Genomic DNA, 20,839 nt, shown 5'->3' with positions numbered 1-20,839 from the left:
GTTGCTGGCATTTACTGCCCATCCCTAATTACCCTTCAGAAGATGATGGTGAGCTGCTTTCTTGAACTTCTGCAGTCCCTGAGCTATAGGTATACCAACATTGCTGTTAGGGAGGGAGTTCCAGGATTTTGACTCAGTGACACTGAAGGCTCGCCAATATATTTCCAGGTCAGGATGTTGAATGACTTGGAGGGGAACTTCAAGGTCGTGGTGTCACCAGGTATCAGCTACCCTTATCCTTCAGATGGTAGTGGTTGTGGGGTTGGAAGATGCTGCTTGAGGAACGTGGTGTGTTTCTCTAGTGCATGTTGTAGATGGTACACACTGCTGCCATTGTTTGTCAATGGTGGAGGAATTGAATGTTTGTGGAAGGGGTAGCAATCAAGTGGGCTGCTTTGTCTTGGATGGAGTGAGCTTCTTGAGTTTTGTTGGAGCTGCATGCATCCAGGCAAGTGGACAGTCTTTTATCACACTCCTGACTTATAGCTTGTAGATGGCACTCCAGGCTTTGGGAAGTCAGGAGGCGAGTTACTCGCCACAGGATTCCTAGCTTTTGACTTGCTGTTTTAGCCACAGTATTATAATGACTAGTCCAATTTCTGGTCAATAGTAATCCCTAGGATGTTAACAGTCGGGGATTCTGTGATGGTAATGCCATTGAATGTCAAGAGGAGTTTGTTAGATTCTCTGTTGATGGAGATGGTCATTATCTAGCACTCGTGTGGCATGAATGTTACTTGTCATTCACCAACATAAGCCTGAATATTGTTCAGGTCCTACTGTACATCATCTATTTATTTGACAACTACTTTGAAGTAACTAACTTCATAACAATTCATTATTTACTGGGACAATCGAGGAACAGTGGAGGACCTTCAAAGTGATCTTTCACAGTGCTCAGCAAAAGTATATATCAGTGATAAGGAAGGACTGTTGAAAAAGCGATAATCTGCCATGGATGTCTAAAGAAATAAAGGAGGGTGTCAAATTGAAAGAAAATGCATCCAAAGTGGCAAAAATTAGTGGGAACCTGGAGGATTGGGAAATTTTTAAAGGTCAGCAGAAAGCCACGAAAAGAGCTATAAAGGTAAGATGGGTTATGGGAGTAAACTAGCTCAGAATATAAAAACAGATCGCAGAAGTTTCTACAAATATATAAAACAAAAAAGAGTGGCGAAAGTAAACATTAGTCCTTTAGAGGACGAGAAGGGGGATGTAATAACTGGAAATGAGAAAATGGCTGAGGCATTGAATAGGTATTTTGTGTCGGTTTTCACAGTAGAAGACACAAATAACATGGCAAAAATTGATGACAGGAAGTTTATGGCAGGTGAGGACCTAGAAATTATCATTATCATGAAAGAGGTAGTGTTGGGCAAGTTAATGGGGCTAAAAGTAAATACGTCTCCTGGCCCTGATGGAATGCATCCCTGGGTCCTAAAAGAGATGGTAGGAAAAACAACAAATGAGCTAGTGATAATTTACCAAAATTCGCTGGACTCAGGGGTGGTTCCCGCAGATTGGAAAACAGTAAATGTGATGCCACTGGTTGAAAAAGGCAGGTAACTATAGGCCAGTTAGTTTAACTTCTGTAGTAAGGAAAATGTTTGAATGTATCATCAAGAAAGAAATAACGAGACTTCTGGATATAAATTGTCCCATTGGTGAGACGCAGCATGGGTTCATGAAGGGCAGGTCATATTAGACTAATTTCGCGGAATTCTTTGAGAACATCACATGTGCAGTGGACAACGGGGAACCTGTGGATGTGGTGTATCTGGATTTCTAGAAGGCATTTGACAAGGTGACATACCAAAGGCTGCTATATAAGATAAAGGTGCATGGTGTTATGGGTAATGCATTAGCAAGGATAGGGGATTGGCTAACTACAGAAAGCAAAGAGTGGGGGTAAATGGGTGCTTTTCTGGTTGGCAATCAGTGACTAGTGGTGTGCCTCAGGGATCAGTGTTGGGACCACTATTGTTTATGATTTACATAGATGATTTGCAGTTGGGGACCAAGCGTAGTATGTCAAAATTTGCAGATGACACTAAGTTGGGCGGAAGAGGATGCTGAAAGTCTGCAAAGGGATACAGATAATCTAAGTGAGTGGGCAAGGTCTGGCAGATGGAGTACAATGCTGGTAAACGTGAGGTCATCCATTCTGATAGGAATAACAGCAAAATGGACTATTATTTAAATGGTAAAAAATTGCAGCATGTGGCTGTGCAGAGGGACATAGGTGTCCTTGTACATGAATCACAAGGAGTTGGTTGCAGGTGCAGCAGGTAATTGAGAAGGTAAATGGAATTTTGTCCTTCATTGCTAGAGGGATGGAGTTTAAAAAGTGAGATTATGTTGCAGCTGTATAAGGTGCTGGTGAGGCCACACCTGGAGTACTGTGTATAGTTTTGGTCTTACTTGAGAAAGGATATACTGGCATTGGAGGGGATGCAGAGGAGAGTCACTAGGTTGATTCCAGAATTGAGAGTGTTGGCTTATGAGGAGAGACTGAGTACACTGGGGCTATACTTATTGGAATTCAGAAGAATGAGAGGAGATCTTATAGGAACATATAAGATTATGAAGGGAATAGATAAGCTAGAAGCAGGGAAGTTGTTTCCACTGGTGCATGAAACTAGCAATAGGGGGCATAGCCTCAAAATAAGAGGAAGCAGATTGAGGAGGAACTTCTTCACACAACGGGTCGTGAATCTGTGGAATTCCCTGCCCAGTGAAGCAGTTGAGACTACCTCATTGAATGTTTTTAAGGATAGATAAATTTTTGAACAGAAGAGGAATTAAGGGTTATGGTGAGCGGGCGGGTAAGTGGAGCTGACAAAAAGATCAGCCATGATCTTATTGAATAGTAGAGCAGGCTCGAGGGGCCAGATGGCCTACTGCTGCTCCTAGTTCTTATGTTCTTAATTGAACTGAACAAATTCATAAAATCCAGTTCAGAAATGCATCTGGATATAATGCATATTTTCCAAACAGAAAAATGACCGTGTACATTCAAAATATTGGCAGTACAAGCATTTCACTTTTTGGCATTGTGAGATTTTAATTTGACATTGCTGATTTTGATATTTTTTAATGATACTGTGTGACAGGGGAAGTTAGGGGCTGGTTGAGGGGCTGATAAGGGAAGAATTTACAAATTTACAATTCCTAGTATATCGGTGGCTTTGTGAGGGTGGCGGGGGGCTAGTAGTTATTAGGTTTGGGTCAGGAGTCTGGTAGTTTTTGATGGGGTGGCAATGGGCCCTTAGTGGTGTGGGAGTGTTGGGCCTGCTGTTATAGGTGGTGAATCCAAGGCCTATTGGTAGGATGGGGTGGTGAATCAAAAGCCTGGTGATGGATCAAGGGTGATGGAGAGGTGCGGGGGAATGCATGGTAGGAACCTCATGTAGGAACCTAGAAGGTAAATATAAAGAAACGCATCTCCTGCTTCCACTATGTTTTTGGTCCATAGTGCAAAAGGAGGCCATTCGGCCCATCAAGTTGGTACCAGCTATCTGACAGAGTATCATACCCAGACCCTCTCACCTGCCCTGTCCCTGTAACACTGCACATTCATCAAGTCTAAATCATCTAACCTATCCATCCTATGACACTGAAGGGCAATTTAGCACAGCCAATCCACCTAACCTACACATCTTTGGATTGTGGGAGGAAGCCATTGCATCTGGAGGACACCCACATTGACATGGGGAGAATATGCAAACTCCACACAGCCAGTCACAGGCAGCACAGTGGCACAGCGGTTAGCACTGCTGCCTTACAGTACCAGGGACCTGGGTTTGATTCCAGCTGAGGTCACTACTGTGCAGTGTATGCACATTCTCCCCCTGTTCTGTGTAGGTTTCCTCCAAGTGCTCTGGTTTCCTCCCACAGTCTGAAAGGTGTGCTGGTTAGATACATTGGCCATGCTGAATTTTCCCTCAGTATAACCCGAATAGGTGCCAGAATGTGGCGACTAGGGAGTTTTCACAGTAACTTCATTAAGGTGTTAATGTAAACCTACTTGTGACACTGATAAATAAACTTTAAAAAGACCCAACCTGGAATCAAACGTGGGTCCTTGGCGCTGTGAGGCAGCATTGCTAACCACTGTATTTCAATGAAGCTTCTTGATTCCCAGCTTGGGAAACCCAGCCACCAAGATACGAAGTTTAAAATTGGAATGTCAGTGAAGCTCACAGTATCTTTTATCATATTGGAGCCTCAATGCAGCAGCTTTTTCCACTGCCCATCTTCCAGGCTCTGTTAATGCCAAAATGGGTGGGTCGGAGTCAGTTTCAGTTGGAAAACAGATTTTTCAAACTTTAACAACATCCTCCCCCGACCACCACAACCCAGGTTAAACCCACCCTTTGCTTGATTTAAATTTCCCCATTATGGTTTATAACTTTGACCAAGGTGTTGATCTGAGTAAGAGACAGTTCCCACAGCTGAAAACACATGAAAATATAAAGTCACTTGCGAAAAATGGTGCTCAGAATCAATCTTCACCATCAGACAAATTTATCACCCAACAGCATACTGTACACTATTTGTACTTTTTAATAAGAGCATGGGAATGCAGGAAATAGGAGCATGAGAAGGCCATTTGAACCCTTGAATCTATTATTCAGTTACATTATGGCTGATTTTCTATCTCAATGTCATTTTTCCACACTATTTCCATATTTTTTGATGCCTTAACTATCCAGAAGAAGACAGTGGTGTTGTGGTATACATCACTGCAGTAATAATCTAGTAGTTACTGGGTAGTAACCAGGGCAAAATCACACTATGGTAGACGGTGAAATTTGAATTCAAGTTAACATCAATTAAAATTAAGTTGACTTTCACAAAAATCCATCTGGTTCACTAACGTCCTTTAGGAAAGGAAATCTGTTGTCCTTACCTGGTCTGGCCTACATGTGACTCCAGATCCACAGCATTGTGGTTCACTCAAATGCCCTCTGAAATGGAGGGCAGTTAAGGATGGGCAATAATTACTGGCACAGCCAACGTCCACATCCTGTAAACTATATATTTTTAAAAATCTATCAATCTCTATCTTGATCACATTCATTGACTCACAGCACTCTGGGGTAGAGAATTCCAAAGATATACCACCCTCTGTTCTTCAGTCAGGTGAACCATTGTTGCACTCCCTCTATGGCAAGCATATCCTTCCTTAGCTAAGGACACCAAAGCTGGCCACTCCATGTACATTCTCACCAATGCTCTATGCAATTACAGCAAGGCATCTTTACCCTATACTCAAATCCTCTTGTATTAAAGGTCAAATACCATTTACCTTTTTAGTTGCTTGCTGCACCTCACCTGAGTGTTAGCTTTCATGGCTTATGAACAAGGGCAGCACTGCTGCCTCACAGTGCCAGAGACCGAGGTTCGATTCTCAGCTTGGGTCACTGTCTGTGCAGAGTCTGCACGTTCTCCCTGTGTCTGCGTGAGTTTCCTCTGGCTGCTCCGGTTTCCTTCTACACTCCAAAGATATGCGGGTTAGGTGGATGGGCTATGCTAATTTGTCCCTTAGTGTCAGGGGGACTAGCTACAATAAATGCATGGGGTTGTGGGAATAGGGCCTGAGAGGGATTGTGATCGGTGCAGACTTGATGGGCTGAATGGCCTCCTTCTGCACTGGTGGATTCGGTGGATTCTATGAACAAGGACATCCAGGTCTCTTTGACATCAACACTTCCCAATCTTGCAACATTTAAAAATTACTTTGCATTTCTATTTTTCCTAGCACATTTTTTTCACATTATATTTCATCTGCCATGTTCTTCATAGAATCCCTACAATGCAGAAGAAGCCTTCTGGCCCATTTGAGTCTGCATCAACTCTGATAGAGCACCTTACCCAGGTCCTCTTCCCCACCCTATCCCTTGAACTCCACCCATTTCTCATGGTTAATCCAGCTAACCTACACATCTTTGGACACTCAAGGGCAATTTAATATGGCCAATCCACCTAACCGGCACATTTTTTAGATTGTGGGAGGAAACCGGAGCTCCTGGAGGAAACTCAGGCAGACATGTAGGGAGAATGTCTGTGTGGAGTTTGTGCCGTCACCCATGGTTGGAATCGAACCCGGGTTGCCGGAGCTATGAAGCAGCAGTACTAACCACTGTGCCACCTGCTAACATAGCTAATAAAGCTGATTATACTGAAAGGCAGGGTTAGTTTTTTTTATTCAGACAACCATCTTTTTAGCTGATCTGGTTTTAAGAGGAAAGCAAAAAAAAAGTTTGCCAAATAATTTCATAGCAATATCCAATTAAATATATGGTGGATACCAGCTAAATGACACTGTACGGTCAGGGAAGAAAAACACTCCATTGTCTCAAGCTGGAGCCGTAGCCAATAACGTTTAGCCTCCATGGTCCTCCCTCTTTGGGAACGGTTCCAACATTTTAGCTGATATCACTTTATCTTGACCTTGGCAGCGGTCCTATGGATTGCAGAGGCTGCAGTAGTCACACAGCGGTAACTGGCAAAGCCTTCCATCAATCCATAAACAGATGATAGGTTAACACAGACAGGCGACTGTCATTCATAATGAACTAGGGTGGGGAGGGGGAAAGGAGCATGTCAGCTGGGAATATAAATATTGCATGGGAAATGGATACTCCTTGGTCAGCAGAGGTACCTGAACAGAAACTGATGCTGCTGACGGTGGTGGATCTCCGTGAGTGCCCGGAGCTCAGGTCGTAATCGCGACTCTCTTCCTCTGATAAGGGGGATTCCGAAGAAGGCGATCCTTTCTGGGTGTGGGGATAAGGGCGGAGAACCAGCCTCGGGATGCGACTGCGTGGACTTCGCTTCTCTCGCACCTTCTGGTCCTACCCAACAAGAAAACGTGTCGGTTATTGATTTGGACCCTGGTATCTAAAGCAAATCACACACACACACCTCCCAACCACTCACCCACCCGAACAAAAAGCTGTCTTTGTAAGAGACACACAGACACAGAGAGAGAAACAGAGACAGGCAGAGAGAGAGACAGACAGACACAGAAGGGGGAATAGACAGACATATGGACAGACAGATAGACATGGGGTGAGATAGACAGAGACTGAGAGATAAACAGAGAGAGAGGCAGACACAGATAGGGAGAGAGGCAGACACAGATAGGGAGCATACCTGTTCCATGCCGGCAGCTTTGCAGCTATAGAGCAGCCAGCTGTGTCTGTGTGCAGCCCTCTCTGCTGCTGTCAGTTTCACTGCCAGACATTGCGATCAGAGAAAGGGTTCAATTCTGGCGCACGGCTCCAAAGAGCGACAGCACTAGTGCCGCTCAGTGCCTGTGCTGAATATAAATCTCTCTCTAACACCCCCATCACAAGCCATGCCGATAGAAGCAGCCACTTTCATGACCTCACTCATTGCGCAACCCAATCCGCAACCCGAATGCTGCCAAAAACCCCATCATCTGCTTCACAAAACAACATCTAAAAGTAACCTTCCTACCAGCGCCTTGACACTAATATCATGAGTTAGTTCCAAAAAAAGTCTAAAATGCGATCACCGCCCCGCACTGTCAGATCTGCATTATCCAGTCGCCTCTTAGTTAAAATTTAACTTTAGGTTGCATCTGATCAATCCAGGCATCACCAGCCTCTCCTAGAACTAAGGGGAGAATGAGAAGGCGACATTACCTTGTGACATTCATTGAACGGTCCCATCCCGCCTCTTCCTCCTGGAACCTGTCATTTGGGATGAAAAGAGATACATTAGGCGCATGCGTGTTGCTGCAGCGGTGAAAGCACACGTGGCACCGCGGCTGGAGTGGGCAAGAGTGTGGGCAAGGGCTGGCAGTACTCACCCTCTCCCTCTCCTACTCACTCACATCAAACACTCATCTACCCTTCAAGAACACCCTTTCCAAACCACCCACTTCCACCTCAGTCACGCCCATTAGCCACACACATGTTAAACTCACCCACATTCAGGAGCAATGTCCTGCGTTTCAGACACTCTCCTATGTTTTGTTTTGCTCTTTTTGCAAAACAAACCAAAATGGTTTTTGACAAAGAAAAATACAGTTGGATATTTTCAGTGTCTCACAGCAACGAAATATTAGTGGAAAAAAAGACACAAAATTAAGCAACGTCTCCATCTAGCAACTTGTTAACTCATTTGATCCATTTCGTACAGCATGTTATGCGAATGTTTTGAGCATCAATATTGTTAGCCTTTAAATAATCCACCAGGATGGCCTTTGGAAAAACAGAATTTCACCTCCTCCCCCCCCCCCCCAAACTCCGACCGCACAGGCAGTACTGAATTCTGGGAAATAATTAGTCTGGCAGGGAAACCTTACTGTTGTCCCTTTTGCCCTCTGCTCCATTCTTTAGATTTTGCTCAAATGTAGCATCTTGCCTTAGAAGGCATGGGTTCAAAATGTGCACACTAGGCTGGCATTTGGTGCAAAACTAAGGCAGGAGGACTGCATTGTCAAAGGCAGTCTTTCAGATGAAAAGGGAACCTGAAAGATCCATGGCAGTGTTTGAAGAAGGCCATCATCTCCCTGGTGGCCAATATTTACTTTTAAAACAATACTGTAAAAACAGATTTACTTGGTAGTTTAGTTTATTGCTGTTTTTGTGGGATCTTGTGTGCAAACTGGCTGCATATTTTCTGACATTTGCAACGATTGCAGTAAACAAAAAGGGTTACTTGGCTGTAAAGCATCTCAAAGTCATGAAGGACACTATATAAATGGAAGCTTCTGCAATAGTAAATTACTGTATAGTATATATCACACATGAAAGAGAACAAAAGATTATGTCAGTTTCAGACAATGTAGACATGATAAAATTCTTCCCAGAGTGTCATGCTGGCACAGTGATTAGCACTGCTGCCTCATAGCTCCAGGGGCCAGAATTCAATTCTGATCCTGGGTGACTGTGTGGAGTTTGTACATTCTCCCCATGTCTGCATGGGTTTTGTCCTGGTGCTCCAAGTTCCTCCCACAGTCTGAAGATATGCAGGTTACGTTGATTGACCAAATTGCTCCTTAGTGTCAGGGGGACCAGCAGGATAAATGAAGGGGTTTACAGGGATAGAACCTGGCTGGGATTATTGCCAGTGCAGGATTGATGGACTGAATGGCCTCCTTCTGCACTGTAAGGATTCTGTGTTTCTATGATTTGCAAATTGTACAAGAACCAATGGAAAAAGATTTAAGATTCTGAGCAAGAGGTGAGGGATGGGGAGGGGGGTAGGAATAACTTCAGAACAACTTTCTTTCTGCAGTGAGCGTCAATGAACTGGAACTCACTACCTACGGTGGTGGAAGTGGAAACAGTCAACAATTTATGAAAGGAACTGGATGTGTTCTTTAGGGAAATATACTTGCAGGGTTACAAAAATAGAATGGGGGAATGACTTGGTTGAATTGGTCAACAGAAAGCTGACATGGACTCAGTGGACAGAATGACCTCCTTCTGTGCCATAATTACCGAATGGCTCAGGCTTGGATAATGGCATTTTTAAAGATGTGTCAATGCTGGATTGGAATTTTCCATTTTGTCTTGTATTTATCTTACTCACAAAAGAATGTGTTTGCGATGGTGAGCTCATCTTGGTTGGTGAAGAGGAGGAGACAGTTAGCATTCTTTCCCGATGGTGCCCTTCCAGACAGTGTAATTGTGTCCAACTCTGGCATTGAAATCTCCTGGAAGAATCAATTTGTCTTGTTTTGGGATGGCTGTGCGTACAGAACCCAGATCCGCACAAAATAATTATTTGGTTTCATCAGTAGAATCGAGTGTGGGAGCATAAGCACTCATATTTGTGGCCCATTGTCTGCCATTAGACATTGTCTAATGTCAAAGTTCTGTGCAGTATGTGTCTCTATATTTGTGATTCTAATTCTGATTACAAAATCAACTGTGTGGAAATGATTATTCTCCTTTGAATCATGGAATCATAGGATCCCGACAGTGCAGAAGGTGGCCATTCGGCCCATCGAGCCTGCACCAATAACCACCCAGTCCCTATCCCCGTAACCCCTCTTATTTACCCTATTAATCCCCTTGACATCCCCCTAATATTAAGGACCAATTTAGCATGGCCAATCAACCTAATTTGCACATTTTTGGACTGTGGGAGGAAACCAGAGAACCCGAAGGAAACCCATGCAGATACGGAGAGAATGTGCAAACTCCACACAGATAGTGACCAAGCCAGGAATGGGAGGATTTCTCCTCTAGAACAAAGTGTACCTGTTAGCTGAAATTTTTATGTACAGTTGCGGTCACCACCTTACAGGAAGTACATAATTGCTTGAGAGAGAGTGCAGAGGAGGGCAAAAATGTTGCTATGGCTTGAAAATTGCAGCTATAAGGAGAGACTGGATAGGCTGGGGCTGTCTTCCTTAGAACAGAGGAAGTGAAATGGTAACCTATTTGAGGTGTATCAAATTATGAGGGGCTAGATAGGGTAGACAGAAAAGACTTGTTTCCGCACACTGAGGGGTCAATTATCAGGCAGCATAGGTTTAAGGTGATTGGTAAAAAGATTTTCACCAGAGGATGCTGTCCACCTGGAATTCACTCTCTATGTAGGTAGTTGCGGCTGAGAGAGCCCTGTCTTGTCAGCTTGGATCGGGAATGTCCCAACTTGTTGGGACTCTGAATTGGATTTGATTTGATTGGATTGGATTGGGATAAAGTTTAAAAAAAAACTCAACCATATTAAAGGTATCCATATCTAAAGTGCTGTAATCCACAAGGCTTTGGGCCAGGTGCTGGAAAGTGGGAGGAACATGAATGGAAAGTTTTCTTCCCTTTTTTTGGCCAGCAGAGACACAATGGTTGAATGACCTCTGTCAGGAAAATATCGGTGACATGAAAATGTAGGGAAATCCAAGAAATTGGAATATTTTCTGCTGGCAATATATGTTTAAAAACTGCAGGGAAATTTAAGTTAATAAAGGCAGGGACAACATGGCTGTGTTAATAGAAGCCATAATGTGGAGATGACAGCGTTGGACTGGAGTAATCACAATAAGAAGTCTCAGAACACCAGGTTAAAGTCCAACAGGTTTATTTGGTAGCACAAGCCACTGGCTTTCGGAGCGCTGCTCCTTCACCAGGTAAGTGGGAGTTCTGTTCACAAACAGGATGTGCCTTTATATGCCCTGTTTGTGAACAGAACTCCCACTTACTTGATGAAAGAGCAGCGCTCTGAAAGCTTGTGGCTTGTGCTACCAAATGAATCTGTTGGACTTTAGCCTGGTGTTGTGAGACTTCTTATTGTGTTAATGGAACCCATGCCTTTGATATTTGATTAACTTAGCAATACTGCTGACAGATGTTTACCTAAGGCAAAGTGGTGACAATGGAGAGCTGAGCATGAGTGGATTTGCATAAACTATTAAGGGTTTGAAAGGAAGAAGATACAAGGTGTGAAACACAGGTGTCCAAAAGAGTTCATAAAGTGATGATATTTTACATTTACACTTTTAAAACTAATCAAGAAACAAAGATAATTAAGCCTGACTTCTAAAGGCATTAGGCCCAATAATGGAAGATAAAAGGGAAAACTTGTATGTAAGGAAATGGTTAAACCTATGCAGGGAGCTGTTTTTTAGACTTCAGCTAACAACAGGAATAGCTGTATAACCCCCAGCAAGCAATGCCTGTGAAGAAAATCTGTTCTGGAAACCAGGCAATGCCTGTGAAGAAAATCTGTTCTGGAAACCAGGCAGTTTATTTCACTTCCGAAGGAACCTCAAAGAGGTGTAACTGCTTGTATGGTAACTGTTACTGGAGTTTTATACATATTAAAATCTATAAAGTGTGTGGAACGATTTGGGAAGAGTTAGCTCTGAATGTTAAGATTGTTTGGAACTGTTTAAAATTAGTGATACTATATACAACCATTGTCTTAATTAATTGTATTTTTAACCTACTTTATTACTTGTTTATTGTATTTCTTAATAAATATTTATTTCATTAAAATCATCACAAAACATCAGGGACATCATTCTCTGGATTTCAAACCACTGCTATTATACCAAATTGCAAAAATACAGTTGAGGGCAGTTGTTTCAGACTTTCCTTCCAGGATGACGATCAACTCAGCATTTATTATCAGCCTTGTTCCTAACATCTCTTTCTGTGCTCTAACCATTCTCTGGCTTCATGGTCTTCTGTAGGGAGTCAAGTTTCACTGAGAGCAATAACATCGCTGTTCTATCTCGCAAGCTCTGAAGAAACTCATTTCAGGGTATTAGTGTCCACAACTTACAATATACCAACAACTTTGCTGTTGTGGCCCATGCTACAAGTCATAATCAGGCTACTCTCAACCTTAACAACTCCATATAGAAAAGAATTGGATTCTCACTCAATGCCAACAAGACAAAAGTCCTCCAGTGATCATCCTGACCCACCCTCCCGACAAGCACCTACACCTTCAGCTATTGTTATTGATCGGGAGACTTTCAAAGTCATTGAATACTTCTCATATCTCAGTAATTATCTGTCTCAAAAGGTCACAGGCAAAGAGGAGATTCAGCACAAAGTCAGCTGTGCTAATGCAGCCTTGCAAAATATGTGCAACCAGATCTTCAACAACAGAGATTTCCATTAGAGGACACCCACATCCATGTAAGAGGACAAAGACTTTAGGCTACAACATTGTTGTTGTCATCAATCTTCTTTTTGACAGTGAGATTTGGGCCACCAAATATACCTCATAGAATCCTATGATTCTAGTGCAGAAGGAGGCCATTCAGCCCATTGAGTCTGCACCACCCACAATCCCACCCAAGCCCTATCCCCATAACCCCATGCATTTATCCTAGCTAGTCCTCCTGCTATTAAGGGCAATATAGCGTGGCCAATCCACCTAACCTGCACATCTTTGGACTGTCGGAGGAAACTGGAACACCCGAAGGAAATCCACACAGACATGGGGAGAACATGCAAACTCCGCACAAACAGTGACCCAAGCCGGGAATTGAACCCTGGGTACTGGAGAATTCCATCAGTGGTGTCTTCACAGGGTACTCAAGATCAAGTGGGAAAACTAGCGAACAAACTCCAACATCCTCACCAAAGCCAATTTCTCCAGCATCACAACCATGATCATGTGAAATCAGCTCCACAGGACTGGACATTGCACCTGTATGCCAAATAATTGGCTTGCACAGCATATCCTCTTTTCATAATCTAAGGATGGCACCCAATCTCATGGAGGACAGAGAAAATATTTTAAAAACATTCAATAGAAGTCTCATTGACAAGGAGGCAAATTGACATTAACATGTGGGAATTTGTTGTAAACTGCGCCACATGGCGGCACCTCAGCCAAGAAGCCACAACACAGTTGAAACTCCGATGTGAGAAGCAATGAAAACAGGAGAGAGAGTGTGGAATTCTGGCTGGAGAACTCCACCCCCATCCCCCCATCTCTGCCCTTAACCAACTGTTGTCCTCTTTGCTTAAAGATCTATGGCTCCAGGATTGGCCTGCTGAGAAACTTGAGGATTAACAAATCATGAAGGCTTTGTTATGAATGTGAGGTCTTATAAGATGATTACTCTTTTGAGACTGTCTTGTTGATTCCAGATAAAACAATACCCTGGAAAGGGATTTGGTAGATGGTTGTATAACTCTGGCAATATGCCACATGACTTGATTACCATGGAAACAGGTAGAGCCAAGTTAAGAGTCTTTCGCAACTGGAAATGAAGACAAGCATAGTGAATAGACTCTTTAACATTTTGGGCTAAAGAGAGGGAGAGAGGATGGGGGAAGGGAACAAAGGCTCAGGAGCAGTTGCAAGCAGCAGGGAAGTACTGGTGAAAGTTTGTGCTTTGGTCAGGTATATGGAACCAGCTGTCCTGGCATTGCCTAGCAAAGTTGTCATCACACTGAGCCCACGCTGCTCCTCGAGGCCAGTTCAGGATTTTTTGAAAGACTGTGGGAAAAGTTCTTTAACGGTCACTGGACATTACAATTTGGCAAAACATGGAGAGGTGAGTGGGAGTGTACTGTGTTCTACAAAGTTTGTAATTCCATGGACAGTGTGGCATGACATGTAACCATGGCATGAGGCTTTTGGTCATCTTAAAAGTCATCTTGGTGGGAAGATTTTCTATACCTTAGAGCACCAATTGCATGCTAAGCAGTGTTTAATCAATGGTGCTTTTTTGTTACAGTAAAAGCTATAAAATCTGAAAACATGTTGTGAGATTTCTTTAAATTGTCCACTGGGAATTCAAATATCTTTTTAAATGTCATTAGTCTTTATAGGGAAAAACAGGGAAGTTATGCTAGAACTGGATAAAACACTTGTTAGGCCATAGCTGGAGTACAATGGTCACCAGATTAAAGGATGGCAATGATTGCACTAGGGAGGAAGAGAGGAAGTTTATGATGATTTTGTCGTGTGTGAAAATTTTAAGGAAAGATCGAATAGGTTGGAATTGTTTCCTTTGGGGAAGATGAAGAACAACTCAGACAGGCTGAATAGGAAGGATCTATTTCTCTTGGCAGAGAGGCGATGGGGCAAAGATATAAAGGTACTAAGATTAGAGTGGAGTTGAAGAGAATTATCTTCACCCAGGAATCTGGGAATCACTGCCAGAAAGGAAAGTAGAGGCAGAAACCCTCAATACATTTAAACAATATTTGGGTATACTTGAAGTGTCATAACCAACAAAGCAATGGACCAAGAGCTGCAGAGTGGAACTAGCTCATTTTTGGCTGGTACAGGCACAGTGGGCCAAATTATCTCTTCCTGTTCCATAAGTCTCTATGGTTCTATCATAGAAAGTTAAAGGGAGATTTAACAGAGATATTCAAAAACATTGATGGATTTTAATACAATAGATAAAAAGAAACCATTTTCAGTGGTTAGAGATTTGGCAACCAGATAGTACATTCTATTACAGATAAATAGCAAAATATTCAGGATGCTGATGTGGAGCATAATTTCTAGAAAGAGAGTTCGACTGGGATACATTGCCTGAAAGGGTGATGGAAACAGATTCAATAGTAACCATCAAAAAGAATTTAGATATGTGCCTAAAAATGAAAAGATTGTGACACTATGGCAAAGCCACAATGAAGTGGACTAACTGGATAGCACTTTTAAAGAAGCAACCCAAGCATATTGGGTCAATCATCATCCTTTGGTGTGGTATGATTCAATGGGGCAGGTTCTATGGGACAGGATTTTTTGGATGGCATGGTTTCTCCCTACCCATGAAAATGTCAGCTGGGAATGCACCCTGCTGATCATAGCAGCCCTGTAGCCATTCAACTCTGTGGAGCATTAATTCTGCCCCTCACTCAGGCAGAAGCCGCACCTCAGAGAGCTGCCGGCCATTTTGATCAGCAGTTCTGTAATCCCAGCAGCGCTGGGAGAGATGATCACTGTTGGGATTACAGGCAATCCCACTACGTCCACCAGTCAAAGTATTGGAATGCAAGGGACCATGTAAATCCAGAGCTTTCCCGCAGGTTGGAAGGGGAGGCCTGGAGTGCAGGATCTTATCGGGTTTGGGCACTGTGATGGCAAGGTCATGTGGGGAGGCAACACTGGGTGGGAGGCAGCAGGGGTGTCAATCTGGAAAAGGGATTAATGATAGAAGATGGAGGAGGCTTCCTCCCACCATCTCTCCTGCCAAGGCCCAAACAAGCTTACTTGCAGGGCTTACCTCCCCCCACTCCCCATGCATAAACTCCCCCGTTGACCTCAAAATTAAGACTGGGCAGGAAGTGGCCTTTAACTGACCACTTAAGGACCTGAATTGAGGTGAAGATGGGTGGGCAAACATAGATCTCCTGGCTTTCAGATGTGAGGATGTTCATTGATGGTTCTTCCAGGTCAGGATGTGGGTGACTTGGAGGGAAACTTGCAGGTCGTGAGGTTCCCATGCATCTGCTGCCCATGTCCTTCTAGGTGGTAAGCATTATGAATTTTGAGGTTGTTGTCAAAGGAACCTTGGTCAATTTTGTATTGCATTTTGTAGATGATACACGGTCCTAGCACTGTGCCAAGGTTGGAGGCAGTGAATGTTGAATATCATGGATAGGGTGCCAAACAAATGGGAACTGTTTTGTCCTGGAGGTGTACCATTCGTAGATACTCAGATACTGATGCAGTCAGTTCACACATGCAGCAAGATCTGAATAACATTCAGTCTTGTCTGATAGGTGGCAAGTATCATGCATCGCATACAAATATCAGGCAATTACCATCTCCAACAAGAGAGAATCTAACTATCTCCTCTTGACATTCAATGACATCACCATTGTGGAATCACCCACCATCTACATTCTGGGTTTTGCCATTGATCAGACACTTAAATGAACTAGCCATATAAATACCATGCTGTGCCTTCAACAGCAATTCAGAGGCTACAAAATCTGTGGTGAGTAACTCAACTCTTGATTCTCCAAAGCCTATTTACCATCAGCAAGGCATTAATCAGGAGTGTGATGGAATATTCTCCAATTGCCTGAATGAGTGCAGCTCCAATAATGCTCAAGAAACTTGACACCTCCAGAATAAAACAGTCCCCACTTGTTTGGTACCCCATCCATGATATTCAACATTCACTGCCTCCATCCCTGGCACAGTGGCAGGAGTGTGTATCATCTACAAGATGCAATACAAAATTGACCAAGGTTCCTTTGACAGAAACCTCAAAACTCACAATGCTTACCATCTAGAAGGACATGGGCAGTAGATGCATGGGAACACCACGACCTGCAACTTCCCCTCCAAGTCACCCACCATCCCAATCTGGAACAAGTTCACTGTTCCAACACTATTATTGGGTCAAATTCCTGGAACTCCCTTTCTAACAGCACTGCGTGTGTATACCTACACCACATGGACTGTAACGGTTCAAGAAGTGGCTCATCACCACTTTTTCAACAGCAATTAGGGATAGGCAACAAATACTGGCCTTGCCACAAATGCTTAGATTCCAAGAATGAATAAAGCAAAGCAGTCCCATTTGTAAACATCAATTTCTACTCACAGTATGAACTCTCAATCAAAATATACAATATTTTTAAGATCACTTCTAAAATTATGCCAATAAAACAACAAAGGTTTACATAAATCTATACTGCCTTAGCTTTAAAATAGCAATGTAAACTCTTTGAAATACACAAAGCCCCCATCAGAATTCATGTCATGGAGTAGTTCTAATGGGAATTGTAGAGTACGTTGTAATAAATAAGTGAATAAACACCAACCTTATGTTCTACATTTGCTACAATGCTTTATTATTAGAGCATGCATTGATGGAGTAGAGGAGTTGCAGATGTTAAAGGAAATTTTGAGTCTGAGTCTTGGAATATACATGAGTTATTAGTTATGCAATCAAGGACTTGTGCTAGCATATTATCTATTAACCTGATATATATTCACAATTATTAAGTAATGGTTCCAAGTACAAGAGCCTGAGCAGCATTTTCCTTGTTGGCAATGACTGCGGTGGTGGCTTAATCTTTTTATTCATTTTGTTTCCGAGGCAGTGCCAAGTAATTCTAGAGTATGTGTTGCTGGAGTCATGCTCATCACAAACAAGCTCCTTTTCAAATTGTTGAGGAACACAACTCAATTATCAAATCACATAATTACAGCTTTGACTTTTTTATGGAGGTATTATACTATTCAATGAATTGCAGGAATGGATCACAAAATATGAAGAGTTTGGAAATCATAAATTGATTAGACATAAGCATTATGTAGTTTCTAATAGAAGGTTCCAAATGATTGTTTAACCTTTTTGAAAAAGACTCAAATATATAAAATAAAATATTTCAAGTGACAAAATAAATGTCCTTACTACGTCAACAAGGTTTCATTTCTGCTATTTACAATTTGGGAGTCTCTTATACGATAAATGAGAATGGAAAATGGAAGTATTTAAGAAGAGTTTTCTGTTCATACTTTTAAGATTGCTGAGAGTATTGGAAATAATCATTAGCATCAGTCAGTTGAAGAAAATTACCTAACTTCAGCAGGCTGAAATCAAGCTCAGAGAAAGAAATAAAGGGCGGTACTTAAAGATTAGTGTCACAACCAGCTGTACACAATCCTTTTGCACAGCCAATGTTTTTCTGTGCTAACTGTGCACCCAACACAGCATGGGTTGAAAAACATGTTATTATACAAGGTTGTCACTTTTTAACCATGAGAATCCAGGCAGAAAACTGACTACTATTTTACATTTTTAACAGCAGGAATTATTGAATTAAAATTTCATCATCAGCATAATGTTTTCATGATGGTAAGTGTTCTTCCTATATTGAATTGAATTGCTTTGAATTGATTTATCATCATCATATGTATTGGAATACAGTGAAAAGTATTATTTCTTGTGAGCTCTACAGATAAAACATATCACTCTGGGAGTACATAAGGGAGAAGCAAAGGAAAGGGTGCAGAACATAGTGTTGCAGTTACAGATAGAGTGAAGAGAAAGGTCAGCTTAAATGTGAATCAATAATTTAGATAATAAAAGTTTGTGTGTGCATCCACCAAAAATTAAAAATATAATCTTAACAATTCACTAACTACAGGGGATCATTTAATGAAAACATTACAAGACATTGTGTAATCTATTGGTTGTTAAACTATTGTTTAATTTTTTTTTTACAATCGAAAGTTGCCAAGATTGAATAACAGTGCAAGTGTATCTGACAGCTAATGGGCCCATTCATCAACTGGTTCTTCTTTCTAAACTGCTTTATCTGTTTTTCCCAAGGAGGCTTTGTTTGTTAAACAGGGACAATTTTAACCCTTCTCAACCCAGCTGACTTAGCTGCTGATGTGCTAACTGGAATCATTTGAACTTAACCAACTCTTCTGAAAGAGCAGAAAGACACCCATTGAAACCAGTAAGGTTTATCTTTAGCTTATGTTGTTGGGTTCCTATAGAAGTGGAGAAATTGCTGTAACTTCCCCTTGAAGTGAACAATAGTCAGAAGGAGATCAGAAACAGAAGCTTTTGAAGGGAATTTTTAATTTACATTTCCTGGTGGGTTCAAGAGAGGCAGAGATGCTTCTTTAAGCTATACAAAGAATTTCTGACTGCTCCTGCTCCAGATGCCATATCCCACAATACTTAAAGAGTCCCTAGAAACCCAGTCCCAAGCTTACCTGGGTGCTGGCAACTGACCAAAGGCCAAGCAAATTTCAACAGGCAGGTAGTCTTTCCCAGGCAGGTAGATGTAAACTTTTTAAACTGTCAACAAAACAGAAGTTGATATTTACTTGACTTCAAAATTCAACTGTTTTTTTCCTTGAAAATTGAAGGAATTACATGAAAAACACTATTCTTTCTCCCCATTTCCTCTTTCTTTACATTTGTCTCTTTTTTTAATATCTAACATTCTATAGCATATAAAACAAAGGCTTTAGAACAATCTGATTTTTCTGTCTCACACACTCACATGTACAAACACATACATACAAACACATATACACAGACACAGACATACAAATACACATACACAAACAAATGCACACGCACATTAAAACACACACAAACACATACAAACATACATACACACAAACACACACACTGACACAAACACATGCAGACACGCAAACACACACAGACACAGACACACACACACACACACACACACGCACACAAATGTTCGCCCTCCCATTTGTATTGGTGCAGGCGTCGTCGTTGGAGGGAAGGAGGTAGTGGTGGAGGGGGAGAATGCATATGATTTGACACATTGCCTAGGAGATTTCCATTATAAATGTAGACTTAATAAGTTATAATTAAAATATGTAAAAATAATCACAGAATATTTCACAATATAGTGGGGTCTGCAATATGTCTAAGTTCAGCAGTCCAACCTATACCCCTATTTTAAATAAGACCTCCCTATGCAATATTATGGGAGATCAGTTTGTGCGTGATAAATATTGGGTGAGTTATTCCTGGAAATCAGTAAAGGTCGACAGAGTGTGGGAAAACAGACACAACAGTGGTGTCTTTCTCCACTGTATAGCCAAGGTCTTAGAAGAAAACATCAAGGGGGAGGTCCCACTGCATATTGGTGCTGGAGTGGTTTCTGATTAACCCACCCCACCAGGAACTTAGACACTCGAGGCTGAGGGTGCAATTTTTAAATGTTGCCCCAGTGCAGAGAGAGCAAAGGGGTTCACCCTGGAACCCCTCCTGCCATGCTAAACCCCCATGTCATTACCCTGGCAATGCCCCTGGCATAGACACTTCCCCAGCATGAACAGTGCCTGGGCAGTGCCAAGGGGCAGTGCCCAGGGAAGGGCCTGTGTAATGCCCAGGCAATGCCCAGACATGAAAGTCCCTCCTCTGAGCACTGAATTCCCCTGGGAGATTGGCTTGCCAGGTGCCCATCTTGGGAGAACATTTAGGTTTCAAGTGGGTCTGCTGTCCCATTGAAGGGAAAGGATGTTCTGATAGGGAAGATGATTCAGAAGTAGGGGGTCTGATAATGAGATGTTAATATATTCAAATGACGTTCCAATGTTCAACATTGGGAAAGGTGCCCTGTCACTGACGGGGTGGAGGACAATCTCATCATGTGTTTACCATGACATAAAATGTATGTGACTTTACCGTTTACACAATATTTTCTATTTCTGTCACCGAACTTACCCGACATGGATGGGAAAGAAAAGTCCCGGTATGGTAATCCCCACACCGTCCATGGGCAATCACTAATTGATATCCCTCTGGGGCTTAATGTATACGAGTTCCCTTGGTAACAGGCAACAGTCTGCCCAGATGGAACTCATCACCTGAGCCCTTTATAAGGCAGACATTGGCAAGTGTCTG

The 20,839-nt window shown here is 42.3% G+C and overlaps 1 protein-coding gene across 4 annotated transcripts in view; it reads right to left on the bottom strand.

Moving 5' to 3' along the window:
* The window catches only part of LOC145346578 (syntabulin-like), a 111,127-nt gene that overhangs the window by 65,312 nt on the left and 24,976 nt on the right, over positions 1-20,839 (bottom strand). For 3 of the 4 annotated variants that reach the window (XM_080194004.1, XM_080194005.1, XM_080194007.1), the window contains exons 2-4: positions 19,162-19,246; positions 7,677-7,724; positions 6,668-6,860 (exon numbers count right to left, since the gene is read on the bottom strand). In XM_080194004.1, coding sequence (XP_080050130.1) covers positions 6,668-6,860; positions 7,677-7,703 — 220 coding nt within the window. In that variant the 5' untranslated portion in view covers positions 7,704-7,724; positions 19,162-19,246. Of the gene's footprint in view, positions 1-6,667; positions 6,861-7,161; positions 7,294-7,676; positions 7,725-19,161; positions 19,247-20,839 lie in introns of those variants that run through there. The other variant, XM_080194006.1, reaches the window with a different exon arrangement.

Source organism: Carcharhinus amblyrhynchos, chromosome 8, assembly GCF_965287045.1.
Source record: "Carcharhinus amblyrhynchos chromosome 8, sCarAmb.v2.hapA, whole genome shotgun sequence".
Classification (NCBI taxonomy): domain Eukaryota; kingdom Metazoa; phylum Chordata; class Chondrichthyes; order Carcharhiniformes; family Carcharhinidae; genus Carcharhinus; species Carcharhinus amblyrhynchos.
This window is presented reverse-complemented; position numbering and strand designations above follow the sequence as displayed.